General features: G+C 35.6%; 1 protein-coding gene across 1 annotated transcript in view; it reads right to left on the bottom strand.

Moving 5' to 3' along the window:
* Positions 1–17,419, bottom strand: part of LOC107564683 (caskin-1) — a 47,800-nt gene that overhangs the window by 12,283 nt on the left and 18,098 nt on the right. The window contains exons 2-10 of the mRNA XM_016249820.1: positions 11,421–11,472; positions 9,519–9,616; positions 8,834–8,979; positions 8,660–8,755; positions 6,255–6,376; positions 3,643–3,751; positions 2,722–2,830; positions 2,530–2,624; positions 1,957–2,071 (exon numbers count right to left, since the gene is read on the bottom strand). Of these exons, the coding sequence (XP_016105306.1) occupies positions 1,957–2,071; positions 2,530–2,624; positions 2,722–2,830; positions 3,643–3,751; positions 6,255–6,376; positions 8,660–8,755; positions 8,834–8,979; positions 9,519–9,616; positions 11,421–11,472 (942 nt within the window). The remainder of the gene's footprint in view (positions 1–1,956; positions 2,072–2,529; positions 2,625–2,721; positions 2,831–3,642; positions 3,752–6,254; positions 6,377–8,659; positions 8,756–8,833; positions 8,980–9,518; positions 9,617–11,420; positions 11,473–17,419) is intronic.

Below are 17,419 nucleotides of genomic sequence, written 5' to 3'. Positions count from 1 at the left end.
AATGTCTGTTTTTGTTTTGGTCTGTGTGATTCCGCCCACTGCCAATTTACCCAATAGTACATCAACATTCTGGGTTGCCAGTTGTTGGAAATTACAGCGTATTGAAGCCATAGAAGCCAGCAAACAAACTGGGTGAGAGATCACAGATTCTACCTGACCTAAAAAGCCTTGGTATCCATCTAAAAAGCTCTATGACCAAAGGAATATTAAAACGCAGATAAATCAAGTTTTCAACTTACAGTGTAAGGCGTGTCACCTTCCATTGTCAATTGTGTTTGCTCCTCTTGCGTATCCCCAATCTGGCATCCTGTGTAAGTGTTAAAGGAACACTCCACTATTTTTTCCAACTCCCCTAGAGTTAAACAGTTGAGTTTTACCGTTTTCGAATCTATTCAGCCGATCTCCGGGTCTGGCGGTAGCACTTTTAGCTGTAGCTTAGCATAGATAATTGAATCTGATTAGACCGTTAGCATCTCGCTCAAAAATGACCAAAGAGTTTCTATATTTTTCCTATTTAAAACTTGATTCTTCTGTATTTACATCGTGTACTAAAACCGACAGAAAATGAAAAATTGTGATTTTTTTAGGCCGATATGGCTAGGAACTATACTCTCATCCCGGCATAATAATCAAGGAACTTTGCTGCCGTACCATGGGTGCAGAAGGCGCAATGATATTACGCAGCACCTGAAAATAGTCCCCAGATAGGTAACTTCCAACGTGACCGGCACTAAGTTTGTGTAGTTGGTTATGTTGACGGAAGTTGGCCTATTTTCAGGCGCTGCGTAATATCATTGCACCTGCTGCACCCATGGTACGGCAGCAAAGTTCCTTGATTATTTCATTTTTGAGCGAGATGCTAACGATCTAACCAGACCCGGAAATCGGCTTAATGGTTTAGAAAACGGTAAAACTCAACTGTTTAACTCTAGGGGAGTTGGAAAATGAGCCTATTTTCAAAAATAGTGGAGTGTTCCTTTAAGTCTAAGGATGACAGCAACTCTCTCCAGTATTTTGAATTTAGACTGCAGTACCCATTTCAACCACTAGCTGTCAATATTACATACTGCATCTTTAATGAAGTGCTATGTGGTTGCCAAGAGTGTACTTGGTGGTTACTCAAACTGTCCACTCTGTCTCTATGATATTCTGGTCTTACAATCAATCTACACTGCTGTTCAAAAGTTTGGGATCAGTAAGATTTTTTATGCTTTTTAAATCATCAAGGCTGTATCTATTTGATCAAAAATACAGAAAAAAATTTTATTTTGTGAAATATTATTGCAATTTAAAATAAGTTTTCCATTTTAATATACTTTAAAATATAATTTATTCCAGTGAAGCAAAGATGAATTTTCAGCATCATTACTCCAGACTTCGGTGTCACATGATCCTTCAGAAATTCTTTTTTCTTTTTACCTTTTTATTCATCAAAGAAAAAAGTATCACAGGTTCCAATAAATAAATAATAATAATAATAATTAAAAAAACTTAAAAATCGTACTGATCCCAAACTTTTGAATGGCAGTGTAAGTCTATGGGATTTTTTTGATTTGTCAGTAACATCTAATCACTTTCTCTCTTCAGCAAGCTGCATAATTTGCAGTGTCATTTATGTCAGCGGGTTTGTTCCAATAGTAATCGTGATATCTGCTCCCTTAGTACTTAGTTGATTTATCTACTTACTTATTTTATTTAAGTACTCAAGTGGATGAAATAAACAAAATGCCCATCCCTAACACACACACACACACACACACACACTTGAAAATGAATACATAAACACTCATGTATGCAGAAATGCATGCAACTAAGACAAAATCATTCACGCACATACACAAACGCGCAGACATTTATTTAAGTGCCAGGTAGATGAGCTTCAGATTGACCTTAATGTAATGTGCATATGTGTCACATGACATCCTAGAAGGGTCATGCGGTGATGCAATGGCACACCTGCCCTTTTGATGACTTCCACCATGTTGGACGGAAAGTAACCCACACGGTCATTTCCTGTTCGGTTGTCGTGGATACAGCCCTTCCATCGTCCATCAGAATGCTGCTCCAAGACCTGAGGACCAAACAGAAATGTTCCAGAACGAGCCTGCAGTAGAAAACCACTGAGACATACATGCACTGCACCATGTGACAACACTAAAATAATTTCAGTGTAAAAATGCTCCTTTTGCTCATTACTATTTTGGTCGTGTTTCTTTGTTTATTTATTTATTTGTAGCATTCAAATGTTCAAAAGAGCAGCATTTATTTGAAATAGAAATATTTTATAACATTATAAATGTATAGTATTATACATTTGTATAGTAAGTATTAATGTCTTTCAAAAACAAATCTTACTGATAAAATTTTTTTAATAGAAGTGTATAGAAAGAACCACTATAGAGTTAAAAAAAGTGCTTCGTTCCTCTTAAGAAAATATGCATGCCATCCCTGGGTGTAAAGTTTAGTTAAAATTCAGAAATACACACCTTGCTACATTACAATGTTACAGTTCAAGAATTGCTTCTTTACCGTGATGATATCGCCTGCTTTAATATTGAGGCTTGTCAGGTCGTAGTTGTTGCAGTAATCCTTCAGAGCCCTCACTTGCATGGCAGCCGATGCATCTGTATGCAGGAACACACACACAGATACCAGCGAATTTAGAAAGCCTTGGACATTTCTATGTGATTTTGTGTTTTCAGAAACGTTCCCCTGTTTTACCTCTCAGCATCTGTTTGATTTCCTTGCTGGCTTGGGTAGTGGTGAACTGGTTAACAATATCCAGCGCTGTCTGACAGTACGTGTTCCTCACCCCAGCACTGATACCACTCTGAAGAGATAGAAAACACATTCACTTGGTACATAGTGGTTATGCTGTCGATACAGACATGCTAAGGAGCGCACACATTCATATATGTAAAAATAAATAAACTCTCAAACTAAAATGAACAAAAAATAAGCACTAAATACAAGTAAAACTTGGCTTTGGCGAGTAAATAAAGCACAATTGGCCAGCCATTTATCTCGTACAATACATGATGATTTTTATGATTATGTTTTTATCATTTTTGACTCAATGACCTGTGATTGGCACTTCTGAAAACACTACTGCTCAAAGGTTTGGGATCAGTTTGGGTGTTTTTTTTCTGAAAGAAATTAATACTTTTGTTCAGCAAATATGCAATAAATTGATCAAAAGTGACAGTAAATACATTTATAATGTTAACAAATTTTCATCTCTTCTTTCTATTAATCAAAAAATCCTGAAAAATGTATTATGGTTTCCACAAAAATATTAAGCAGCAACCGTTTTCAACATTGATAAGAAATGTTTCTTAAGCAAGAAATCTTAAGCATATTAGAATGATTTCTTAAGGATTATGTGACATTAAAGACTAGATCAATGATGCTGAAAATTCATTAGAAGAATAAATTAAATCTGAAAACACAACACAATAAAATATTTCACAATATTACTGTTTTACTGTATTTTTTATCAAAATAATGCAGACTTGGTGAGCCTAAAAGACATCTTTAATAAACATTTAAAAAATCTTACCAACTCCAGACGTTTGAATGGCAGTGTATATTTAAAAAAAAAAGAATCCATACCATTGGCAAGCAGTCAAATGAATTACTCACATCCAGCAGCAGTCGTACAGCCTCGGTTTTCCCGCAGAGAGCAGCTTCATGCAACGCTGTGCCTGATTTCGTCTGTCGGTTTATATCTATACCAGCCTGGATCAGTAACCTGAACACATACACACAAGAAAACGTCATAAAACCATTTTTATTTCATTTAAACACACTAAAAGACTTATTTCACAACACTATTCTAAACAGTACAAAGTGTATTAATCTGTACATAAAAAGATAAGTTCTAATTCTAAAAAACACTTCTTTTCAGAAAAAAAGGTTATTAAAATAAAAACTTGAAGGGGTCCATATACATCAAGTATAATGATCAATTTGCAACAATTTATACTAAGTCTAAAACATGACCTTCACACCTATCCAACCGAACACACATTCATATTGATCCATAAACAACCTAATAAGTGCGTTGAGTGATGAAATCCCTAATTAACGTTGCGCGTCACTAGGCAGTGATGGCACTGTCCATCAAAGGGAAAAATGAGGACACGCACTTTGAATGTGTGTGTGCAAATCTAATGAATGAAGCCTCCGGCGACTGATCGGACAGCCCACAGTGCCTTTCATTTCTCTCATCATCCCTGATCCCTTTGCTCCTGACCTGTCTTAGCACATCAGTCATGCAGTTTTGTGTCAGTGAGCTAAATGCTGTGTCAGGATTTCGCACCGTCAATGTCTGTCCCCTTGTAAAGAATTGAAATGAAAGCAATAATAAAACTAGTACAATTCCTCATAAAAAAATGTCATAACATCCTCTGAGTTTTGCAGACTTTACATCCATTACCATTCCAAAGTTTAAAGGTGACATATCATGAAAATCTGACTTTTTCAGGTTTTAAGTGCTATAATCAGGTCCCCAGTGCATCTACCAACCAAGGAAACGTGAAAAAGATTAACCCAGTAACTTTGTTTCGGTAAGCCTTTTTCTGCAAGCGTCTGAAAAAACGAACGCGTCAGATTTCGCTCCCTTGGTGACGTGGTAAAGGGATCTCATTATAATATTACCTCCCCTTAATCTGTAAGTTTCCACCCACGGTGCTGTCATTTTGCATTTCGCAAGCGAACAACGGTGTACCAGCTCTAATGCCATGGCGAAAGTTTGAGCAAAACATGCTAACTGATCTGTCTTTGGCTGCACAGACGAGCACAGAACACTATTGAGAGTCCCAGCCTCAGAGGAGACAACAAAGCAGTGGATTTAATGATATATTTACTGTATATTGCTGCTGCCACACAGATCTAAAATAAAGATGCAATTTATTTCCCAGCTGTTTACCTTCACAGACATAACCGACTGTTTTTGTAACTCATGTGTGTTTTTAATGTAATCTTGTGTGTGAATGAGAACTTAGTTTAGTACTCAAATGCCGTGTGACAGCCGCTTTCTGTCCGTGTGCTTCGGATGTGTGCACTCAGAAAACCGTTTATCATGAGTTTAAACTATTATGGTTTAAAAGCATGATTTCAGCGCGATAAACATAATAATCGGAACCAAAACAGATGTTTTTTTAGTAGGTCCAAGCTGTAATGGCGCAGCTCTATTATGGAAAAGGGGGCGGGGAGCAGCAGCTCATTTGCATTTAAAAAGGTAGGCACGAAAAACAGCGTGTTTCTGCTTTTAAAGTTTTTAAAAGATGTCTCTTAGGCTTACAAACAATAATATAATAATGAAATATTATTAATATTAAAATAACTGTTTTCTGTTTTAATAGAAAACTTAATATTTTTGTGGAAATAATTTTGGAAACAAATATTTTCAGAATTCTTTGATGAAGAGAAAGTTTAACAAAACAGCTTTTTTTGTGACAGTGTAAAAGGCTTTACTGTCACTTTTGATCAAATTAATGTATCTTTGCGGAATTGAATGAGTCTTACTGAATCTCACTGAATTAATTACTTTAAAAAATGACTGTAGTAATTTTTTAACTGTCGTTTATATACTGCATAAAATTATGTTCATATACAGAAGTCATTTGAGTCCAAATTGTGAAGAATTGCACAAAATCTTTCAAGACTGTAAAAATTATATTTATTAAAATATTTTTAATTAAAATCAATATAAAGGCAGTTCAACCAATTCTGTTATGATAAATACATAATAAAATACAATATAAATCAAATTTATTTTCACATTGACTTTTCAAGACTTTCAGGAGGGAAATGTGTTTAATTATCATGACATGAAGGTAATGCCACAAATCTGAATTATAATTAAACCAGAATTATGAACATATATTTCCTATTTCTTCTTCTTTGGGTTTTGGGGTGAAATATGAGCCACACTTTACCCATTTATATTTTTGTGAGATTCACCAAAAAATGGAAGGCATGGTAAGACAAGAATTCATGATATTAAAAATATAAATGATAAATTGTTCTAATCACCTCACTGGACAGTTTGAGATTTAAGTTCTAATAGATGGCAAATTACATGTGCAACATATGAGCATATGATTTATAATAATATGCTCACTTGAACTGTACCAGTAAAGATAGGTTGTATGCACGTAACCTTATTTGTAAGATGTAACCTAAAAGACGACTTCAGTGCATATGTGTAGCAATAAAGTGCAAAAGGGCAAAGTCCAGTGAACACCTACTTGATGATCTCGATATGTCCATTCTTAGCCGCCAAATGGAGTGGACTGATGCCATTGGGATCGGAGGGCTTCGGTTCTAACATAGCAGCACACATGTTACTGTTCAGGAGCAACTGCACCAGCTGTAGAACACACAGAAAAGATACATGCATACTGCACAAACACAGCTTACATAGGTGTGTCATTTCTGTTTGATCTGCTATATATTCATTCTTTCATTCTGTAGATATTTAAAGAGATAGTTCACCCAAAAATTCTGTCATCATTTACTCACCCTCATGTTGTTTCAAACCTGCTGAACACAAAATAAGATATTTTGGTAGTCAAATAGTTGTTGGTCTCCATTGTCTTCCATAGTATGGGGAAAAAATGCTATGGAAGTTAATGGGGACCAGAAAACGACAAATATTCTTTAAAATATCTTCTTTTATGTTCAGCAGAATAAAAATTCAGACAGGTATGGAACAACTTGAGGATGAGTAAATGTTTTGGGTGAACTGTGCCTTTGATCAGGAACAATACAGATTAATAATACATAGAAGCAATGTAAAATGTGCCATATTTAGCCAAGATTTTCATCTGTAGTCCCTGTGTAGGTTGATGTTAAAAGAAAAAAACTGTATATACAGTAAATACACAATTATTATACTAAGATCCTTATAAATGTCTCAGAACAAAAAGTAGACCGAAGGAAAAAAAAAATACTATAATGACTATGTATATGTCCAAAAAATGTTGCATTTAATAACCACCTAGATAACCACAGTAATTCAGATGGGTTTCACTTAAATAACTGTGTAGGAAAAGGGTACTGTTGCCCACAAAATCAAACCATTATGTGCAAAATAATGAATTTGTACCTCACACAGAATTTAACTATAAAACTGCACCATATATTATACAATACATTACATGTTTTTATTTTATGCTGTTAAAAACGTTTTGTCGGTTAATGGTGCTGTAAATATATTTTTATGGAATAGCATGCAATAAAAGTCATAATACCTGAGAGATACCACAGAAATAGATATCGTGAGAAATCACACCTGTCTCTCTGACAGCTTTAAGCTCTGTCAACAGCAAAAAGGGATTCGATCGCTATTGTTTAGCCAATCAGAAGACTTTGAGTCACTTTGACCTGTCAGTCACTTTGAGTGTTTGGATAAGCTGACATTCGGTTTGCTGACATGTTTTTGGAGCGAGATATTTTGAAGAGAGGGAGTCATCTAATTCAATATCTGAGTCAGGCTGGAAGTTAGCAAAACAGAACATTAGGCCTATATACGGCAACTTTCACACAAAAAAATCTGCCTTTTTTAAGTGCAAGAAATTATTTGTCAATAAAACAAACATGAATGGTAAGGAATAGTTGCCTCAATGACTTACCCTCCAAACCCAGAAATGTATTTCTTCTAGAACACAAAAGGAGGCTTTCAAGCTTCAGACGGATGCCAAAACACCATAAAAGTATCATACACTCATAAATTCATACATGGACTCATATATAGCGCAAGACCTCTAAAGCTGATAGATTTAAGTGAGGAACAGACTGAATTTAAAACCGTTTTCAATGGATCCAGACAACTTCCCTAGCTCTCCTTATTGTGTTCACATGAAAAGCAGTGATTCATTCACAAATGAATCATTCATTTAAGTAGAATCTTCTGTGAAGTGAATCGGATCCCGTTCCCAAATGCAAAATGCTCCATTCACAAATCAGACTGATTTAGTTCTCTGAATGATCTCAGGGAATTCAGTGATTCAGTTACAACGGTTAGCTGCTCACTGAGGTGAAGATCATCAGTAAATTACACAAAGTAAATTTTTTGTGATGCCAAAAGCACTTTTCTCAGTGTGAAAAATATTTGAATAATATGAAGAACATTTTCCCACTGTGAAGAACCTTTTTTGCAGTGGAAAGATTCCATGGATGTTAAAAGCTCTTCATGGGACCATAGATGCCAATAAAGAACCCTAATTTTGAGTCAAGCTATCATATGACTTCAGATGATTTGAAATATAGTGCATATGGATTTATAACACATTTTTGGCTCTTTTAATATTTTGAAATAGCATCCAGTACCATTTTAAAAATTCCCCTGTCGTGTTCCATGGAAGAGAGAAAGATTTGAGGTTGAGCAAATGGTGACAGAATATTAATATTTGGAGAAATCGTCCCTTTAAAAAAAAACATGTTATAATAAACTGTTATGACAATCTCTTGTGCTCATTTGGATGCAGTGAAAACCGGGCTGTGAGTGAATAAGGGGTTTCCTGCATTTGGCTGAGAACGTGAGAAGAGGTGTAGTTCCCACAATCCCACAGGGCAGCACCGTTTCTCATCTATCTATCACAAACACCCCACGTACACGCAGACAGACACGCACAAACACAGCGTAACTGACCGTGACTCGTCCAAATTCACAGGCCAAGTCTAGAGGGGTTTTCCCAGCGTGGTCTCTGAGGCAGGGGTTCGACTGATGTTGGATCAGCATCTCGCTCTGCAAACACACACAGTACAGTACAGTGAGTATGTGTGTGTACAGCATGAGTCTAATTGTTTATGTGTGTGTACTCACTCCTTCATAATGGCCGTGTTGTGATGAGAGGTGTAAAGGGATCTGGCCCTCATCTGATTGGCTGTTGACTGATGACCCAGCCTTGAGCAGCATTTTCATGGGCTCACACTTGCCCTGCCAAGCAGCGTAATGTAAGGGCCGCATCCCTTCAGAAAAAGGGAAGAGACAGAGTTAGAATGAGAGACATACACTCTACCATTCAAAAGTCTGGGGTCAGTAAGAAATTCATACTTTTATTCATCAAGTACACATTAAACTGATCAAAAGTGACAGTAAAAACATTTATAATGTTACAAAGATTATTATTTTGAATAAGTGTTGTTCTTTTAAACTTTTTATTTATCAGAAAACCCTGTAAAAATCACGTTTTCCACAAAAATGTTATGCTGTGCAACAGTTTTCAACAAAACATGTCTCTTGAGCAGCATATCAGCATATGAGAAGGATTTCTGAAGGATCACATGACACTGAAGACTGGAGTAATGATGCTGAAAATTCAGCTTTGCCATCACAGGAATGAATTTCATTTTAAAATATAATACAATAGAAAACAGTTATTTTAAGAAACAACAGTTTTGATAATTGATTAATCTGTGTATTAAGTAAATACTGCACATTCAAGAGACAGTTACTACTAACTGGACTCAATACATCTGCATGTGTATGTGGTGCTGTGTGTTTGTACCTTTCTGGTCTTTGATGTCTACGACGGCTTGTGACTCAAGCAACAGTGAAATCACCTCCACGTTACCATTAAGAGCAGCATGATGCAGGGCAGATAACCTATAAAACAAAAGCACACAAACACATAATGCGTTAACCATTTCTACTGACATTTAGAATCTGTATAGGTTTCTGGAGGCAAACCTGTGGAATAGATTTAAATATGGAAAGTATCGTTGTGAAAGTAACTGATTTACTGTACATTGAGAAAGACCAGAACATAATGTCACATTTAAAACAAGAAGTAATTGTTACAATAGGAGTTATTGGGTGCAACTGTTAGAAATTCTATTAACCCACTGTATCTCAAATTCCTGCCATATAAGAAAAAAGCCATACTTGTTTGGTAAATCATAATTATGACACAGAATGTCATAAATATGAGATAAAAAAGTTGAGATTATGAGATAAAAAGTCTATTTTGACCTATGTCAAAATTATGACATAAATAGTATCTTATAATTCCAACTGTTTATTTCATAATTTCGACTAAGATATAATTACGACAAATTACAACAAAAATGTAAACTATAAAAATGTAAAAATCTTTTAGCCTTTAGAAATACTGAGAGTTCAAAACAGAAGTAAAAGTGGGACCAACATTATAGGTATCTAAAATAAGTTAAATCTTTTTTAATAAAATATATTGATTGCCTGTTGCACCAAAACACTCTGCAAGCTAGACATTTTGATGAAATCATAATCATTGCACATTTGAAAGATTTTTTTTTTTCAATTCAGTTATACATTTTTAGCACACTGTAAGCAGAGATACAGTTGCTCAAAACTTTAAAGCCATGATCAAATCTGGTATGGTAGCTGTCAGCAACAGTGTTAGCATCTGTCATTCATGTTAACGTCTAACCAACAACCAAGTTATTAGATAGATATTACTATGGATTCAAGACAACAGACATTCAGGCAGCAGAAGACAAAAATCTGACTGTTTTTGATTAAATAACTGCCCTCAGTCACCTCTACTACACTCTAACTGGTAGCTGAATCATAAAGACCAAAAATATTAAAATTTTCTGTTGAACAACATGTATTCAACATGTATTTAAAATGCAAATAAATAAGGAAAAACGAGATGATGTGTAGAACTTGAAAGCAGAAACTGGAACTGAATGGCAGGCACTATTATTCTGCAAAAAAATCTTTAGGTGTATCTGTGCGGGTCTACTAATTACTAGGCCAGTTCTTATTATATGATCAAAATATCTTCTTCAAAACAGCCTATATCTCCTCATAATACCCTAATCCTAATATCTCATTTCCAGCCCAAGTGCTTTCAGCCTACAGTGTAACTTTTTAGAGAGTCCCTAATCGGACTTCATTGCAGCTCAACACTTCACTCCGATCCCTCACTGCTTAACTGAGCAGGAGGCTATGACCTACTTCCATGAGTAAGAGATTTTTCTCTGCCAGAGCCCCAAGCCACGTGTGTACACACACACACACACTCTCTCACTCTCTCTCTTACTCTAATACACTTTAGCATTCTAATAACAACACACCTGTATTCTGCACTGTAGGAATCTTGAAAATTCATACAGTAAAAAAGTTCATTCAACATCATACTCGACTGTCCAGTAGATAATTTAGCCATGAGATGAAAACAGACTGTATGGCACTGACGTCACCAAGCACTCTTAGTTTTAAGACCACCTAACAGTCATTTGGGTAAATACAATTCACAATCCAATTGCTAATTAATACAAAGTCCTGATCCGTGTTACCTGGAAATATGTCACATTAAGTTGCAAATGCAGTTTCCTGTTGACTTTAATATAGGCAATGGCCACTGAATAGTCCACATCAGCTGATCACTAATTGATAGAGCATGAGTATAAATGAACCTCACCCGTCTGTGTCCTGGAAATTCACATTCACTTTCTTAGCAGCACCCAGGAGCTCTGGAGGGAAAACAGAAAACAGGTTTTATTAGTTTTAATTATTATAATTGTAAGGAAAAATGTTTAATTAATTTGGCCAAACTGAGACATTTGTAAAACTAACAAAAAATTATTGACCAGACGTAAACGTGATGCAATGATTACATATGAAAAGTAAAAATAGATGCTTTGTGTTTACTTTTAATACAAAATTGTAAAATAATAACAACAACAACAACAATACATGTTTAATTTTATTTATTTATTTAAATAAATAATAACTTATAATATGACTGGTCCTATTATAAATAGTAGTATAATTTACTAGTACATAACAATATCATACTAGTAAATAGTATTATAGTAGTATAATATTGTTTCTTATGAAGTCTTCATATATATAGATTACATGTCAAACATTGATAATTAATATCATTTAATGTTTCTGGAAATGCACCGAATGATGTGCAAATACACCAAATGTCAGAAAATATACTAAATGTTTATAAGTATTTCATGCTGAAAATTTACAAAAATCACATAAAAATATACATTAAGTTGTATGAATATATTCCAATTTAAAATGCATTCTTAATTCCATTTTAAAGGGGTCATATGATGCGATTTCAATTTTTCCTTTCTCTTTTAAGTGTTACAAGCTCTTGGTGCATAAAGAAGATCTGTAAAGTTGCAAAGACTAAAGTCTCAAATCCAAAGAGATATTCTTTAAAGTAGGGCTTGTTTGTCATTTCTCCGATCAAAAATGCAGACATGGTTTTATGTTTACGCGGCACGATGCAACGCAACACGTAAAAAGACAGTATAAGTCATTATAATCCGTAATTATGTCCCCACTGGATGCAACAAATGCCTCGTTTATAATGGGTTTTAATGTTTTTGAATCATCGCACCGGCCAGGACAAGGCATCACAATATGGTAAGGGGTGTAACATTTCCGTCAAACGCTTGAGGTAATCGGCCAATCACAACGCACTGGATAGCTGGCCAATCAGAGCACACCTCGCTTTTCAGACCAATGAGCTTTGTACAAATCGACGCATTTCAGAAAGGCGGGGCAGAGGAGAAACAATAATGTACAGTATGTGGAAAATAATGTGTTTTTTTAACTTTAAACCGCATAAACACATTTCATTAAACCAAATACGCAAAATAATGTTCTTTTTAGCAATATCATATGACCCCTTTAAGTGATTTCTTGCTTTGAAGCAGAACCCTAATTAGCAGGTATAAAATACTTTCCCACCATGTTCATATCGAGGTCTAAGGTCAAAGCGAGATGTGGATCAGTCACAGAGGGGATTCCTCTCAGTCAAAGCCAGCAGGTAGAGTTTCCATTCATTAAACTCAAGCAAAACTGTTTAATCACAGCTGGTTATGAGCCACACAACCACAAATTACAAACCCACTGACAATCCTAATCAAAATCAAAGCTATGCATTAAATTCTGGGTGATATCTCCATCAAATGTCTATGGCTTGATATATTAATCTCCAGATGTATGCGTGTGTGTGTGTGTGTGTGTGTGTGTATGTGTGTTAAATGAAAGCAGTCCAGATGGCAGCCCTCTCAGAGTGTGAGACAAGCGATGGGGGTGTAGAGACAGAAATTTATAATGCAGGAAAATATCACAAAACGGTGAAATAAACAACCTGTATGTGTGTGTGTGTGCTGCTCATTTGACCTTAAAAACAGTCTTATTCTACTAAACATGCTTAAGAAGCTATTCATTATGCATAAATGATATTATTATTCATACTCGCTGATCACAGCCTAATCAATTATGCTTATGACTTGGTGAGGATGATGAATTAGTTAATTAATTTCCCTATTCAACATTATCTCTTGAAAACAGTAAATTAATAGATACGTAATTAGAGCACATTTAATATACAACAACTAATTAAGCATCTCATTTTGTACAAACACACTCCCAGACATTCTATCTAAGTCACCTTCAGAAACACTACGGAATGAAATGATAAAAACGCAAATGAGCATTTCCATGACAACTCAATGTCACTGTGATGCTAATTAGAGAATGTGACAGAAATGGCAACGCCTCACCTGGAGTTGCTCTGCAATGTCTCTCTAGTATCATGATAAATGAGGACGTTATGGGTAGAAACATACATTTTGTATACATTCACAAACTGGCATCCATACAGTCGCACACCATGAGGTGTTTTGGAACTCGGTCATAATCCTTCCATGTGATAAATTATTCATACCATTATCACTGCAACCTCATTGGTGCCTGTTGCTATGGAAACCTTGACCTTAACCATGAGTCATGACAATAGCAATCGGTGTTGCCCAGCCCCTGCTCACGAGCACACAACATCTCCTGTGTTTCAAACATTCTTTAATACTCATCTTCCCCTTGGATCCTCTTTCAATGATGCATTCGGTTAATTCACAGCTTTATGCTCTAAAAAACCCAGCTGGAGTGTTTCAGAGTGTCTAAGACTTGGAAATCTACAAGAGGTTAAAGGTTAAGATGATATAATCCATCATCTGCCATGGAAAAATGCAGAAATCCAATTTTTGGTCATAAGCATAACAAGACTTCTCCCTAAGCGATGCTCAAAAAGTACAGAAATCCCTGGCATTGTGTTGCCATACAGTTTATGGTCTAGCTTTTAAAGGATTCGGTCACCCAAAAATGAAAATCTTGACTTCATTTACTTACCCATGCTGTTCCAAACTGAGAGGACCACAAAATGAGAAGTTTAGCAGAATGCCTGAGCTGCTCCCTTCCTTAAAAGAGACCTAATATGCCCCTTTTTACAAGATGTAATATAAGTCTCAGGTGTCCCTAGATTGTATCTGTGAAGTTTCAGCTCAAAATACAGATGATTTTACAGATCACAGATCATTTATTATATAATTTCAAATGCCTATTTTGAGTGGAAGCAGAAACATGCTGTTTTCATTCATGTCTCTTTAAATGCAAATGAGCTGCTGCTCCCTGCTAGTGATGGGAAGATCAGATCATTTTACTGACTCGGATCTTTGAATCTCATTCATCAAAATGAACAAATCTTTTTTCAAGTCATTTCCTTCACTTCAGCAGAATATTATTAAGATGTTACATGTTTATAGCCAAATTTCACAACACATTAACTTACGCGTAGTTTAGAATAAGACAATGCAATAAAACTATAATGCAGCCAAGGCCAAATTATGAGAAGAAAAAAAAAATTACATTTATTTTTTCAGGTTATGCAGTTTGTTAGTTTTCCTCACTACCCGATCTGTATAGTTCGTTCTTTGCTATGCAGTCTGTGCCGGAAACAGAACTGATTAGATCATTTCTCAGGTTCGAGCCATTCCGTTTCCATTTACAACAAAAAAACATTACATATTATTAACTGTATTCTGTTATTATATGTAGGTATCTTTGCTTTATCAAAGGAATTTTTCCTCATCATACGGATAAAGTTTAAAGCCTCTGTATTAAAACATTCAATGCTAACCATCATGACAGAAATTCACAAATGTATAAATTGTAAGAAATAAAAAAGCTACACATCACATAATTGTAAACGTGTGTGTGTAAGGAAGGTTGGGAATTATTAACTAATTTCTGTATCCAATGCTGCTGTCACATCACAAAAGAATGAACAAATCAGACCCGAAGATTCGAGAGGTGCACTAACATTTCTCCTTCCTATACAGACTGCATAGGGTCCATGGGGCTGACACGGGATGAACCAACGACTCGAACCCAAACCCGAAGACTCGAGAGGTGGACTAATTATTTCTGTTTCCTGTAAAGAACCAACAGGATGTTGCACATGCATGGTCAACATGAAATGAACAAATCCCTCGCTGAGACGACTCCATGTTCCCAAGTCATTTTGAAGATTAGTTCAAATTGAATGAATCATTCATGAACGACACATCACTACTCCTTGCCCCCTTTTCCAGAATAGGGCTGTGCATTTACAGCCTGTTCCTCAGATAATCTGCTAAAAAATCCTGTTTGGTTTTGATTATGTCTACTACGCTGAAATCATGTGTTTTAAAGCCATATTAGTTTAAACATCTGATACATGGTTTTCTGAGCACACACATTCAAAGAGAAAGTAGCTGTCACACGGCATGTGAGTACTGATAAGTATCTTTCATGTAAATCTCTTTCATGTCTTATTGCGCTTAAACTGTCAAATACACACAAGTTTATGATAAAAACACACACAAGTTACAAAAGCACAGTCGGTTATGTCTGTGAAGGTAAACAGCTGGAAAAGAAATCGCATGTTTATATTAGATATGTGTATTAAGTAACAGCAGTATAATATACAGTACCTGTACTGTTGTCTATGCTGATAATATGACCCAAACAAAATGAAACCTTTTCTTACTTAAATGCTGATTTTAAATGCTCTAACGTGAAGATAAACTTGGCAGATTGTGTGCGACTCACTCAGGGCGGGGTCTCTGCTAATACGGCATTGTCTGTCAACAGTCGTGGGCGGGGCTTGTGCAAAGTGACATTACATTGTACAGATTCCGCAAACGGTTTAGCTGAGACGACTCCATGTTCCCAAGTCATTTTGAAGATTAGTTCAAATTGAATGAATCATTCATGAACGATACATCACTACTCCCTGCCCCCTTTTCCAGAATAGGGCTGTGCATTTACAGCCTGTTCCTCAGATAATCTGCTAAAAAAACCTGTTTGGTTTTGATTATGTCTACTACGCTGAAATCATGTGTTTTAAAGCCATATTAGTTTAAACATCTGATACATGGTTTTCTGAGCACACACATTCAAAGAGAAAGTAGCTGTCACACGGCATGTGAGTACTGATAAGTATCTTTCATGTAAATCTCTTTCATGTCTTATTGCGCTTAAACTGTCAAATACACAAAGTTTATGATAAAAACACACACAAGTTACAAAAGCACAGTCGGTTATGTCTGTGAAGGTAAACAGCTGGAAAAGAAGTCGCATGTTTATATTAGATATGTGTATTAAGTAACAGCAGTATAATATACAGTACCTGTACTGCTGTCTATGCTGATAATATGACCCAAACAAAATGAAACCTTTTCTTACTTAAATGCTGATTTTAAATGCTCTAACGTGAAGATAAACTTGGCAGATTGTGTGCGACTCACTCAGGGTGGGGTCTCTGCTAATACGGCATTGTCTGTCAACAGTCGTGGGCGGGGCTTGTGCAAAGTGACATTACATTGTACAGATTCTGCAAACGGTTTGTTCTGAGATACTGCTTATGTTTTATGAGGATTAAAAAAACGAGTGGGTGGATTTTTATCAGGGTGGTTGTGTACACACTGCCAACACACATTTATGTTCAAACAACATGTAAAAGTGAATTTCGCATAATAGGTGCCCTTTAAATGATTAGGTCACCCAAAAATGAAAATCATTACATCATTTACTTGCCCATGTTGTTCCAAAATGAGAGGAAGACAAAATAAGAAGTTTAGCAGAATGTCTGAGCTGCTCTCTTCCTTTAAATGAAAGCGGATGAGGACCAGATGTTGTCAAGCGCCATAAAAGTAGTTTGCATGACTTGTGCACTAAATTCGAAGTCTTCTGCATTCATAGGATAGCTGTGTGTGTGTGTGAAACAGACTGAAATTTCACAAGTTATTTCACTAAATCCTGTCTTGAAATCTTGCTTGACATCCATGGTCACCATTCACTTTCACTGCTTTGAAACCTATTGTATAAAGCGCTATAGAAATAATGGTGAATTCACTTGATAGTCATGATTTTAGGTTAGATTAAGACCATTTTAGTCTTAAATATGATGTGAGATTCATCCTTAAAAACAAAGAACAGCACTCTCATTCTCTAATTTTTATGAATGTAATTCTTAATTATTAAATAATTAAATTAAGTTAAATAAAAAAATACATAAAAATTAAAATATTAAATTAAATTAAATAGTCATGAGAATCTAATGCAAAA

Source organism: Sinocyclocheilus grahami, unplaced genomic scaffold (assembly GCF_001515645.1).
Source record: "Sinocyclocheilus grahami isolate Dianchi unplaced genomic scaffold, SAMN03320097.WGS_v1.1 scaffold25.1, whole genome shotgun sequence".
In the NCBI taxonomy this organism is placed as follows: Eukaryota; Metazoa; Chordata; class Actinopteri; order Cypriniformes; family Cyprinidae; genus Sinocyclocheilus; species Sinocyclocheilus grahami.
This window is presented reverse-complemented; position numbering and strand designations above follow the sequence as displayed.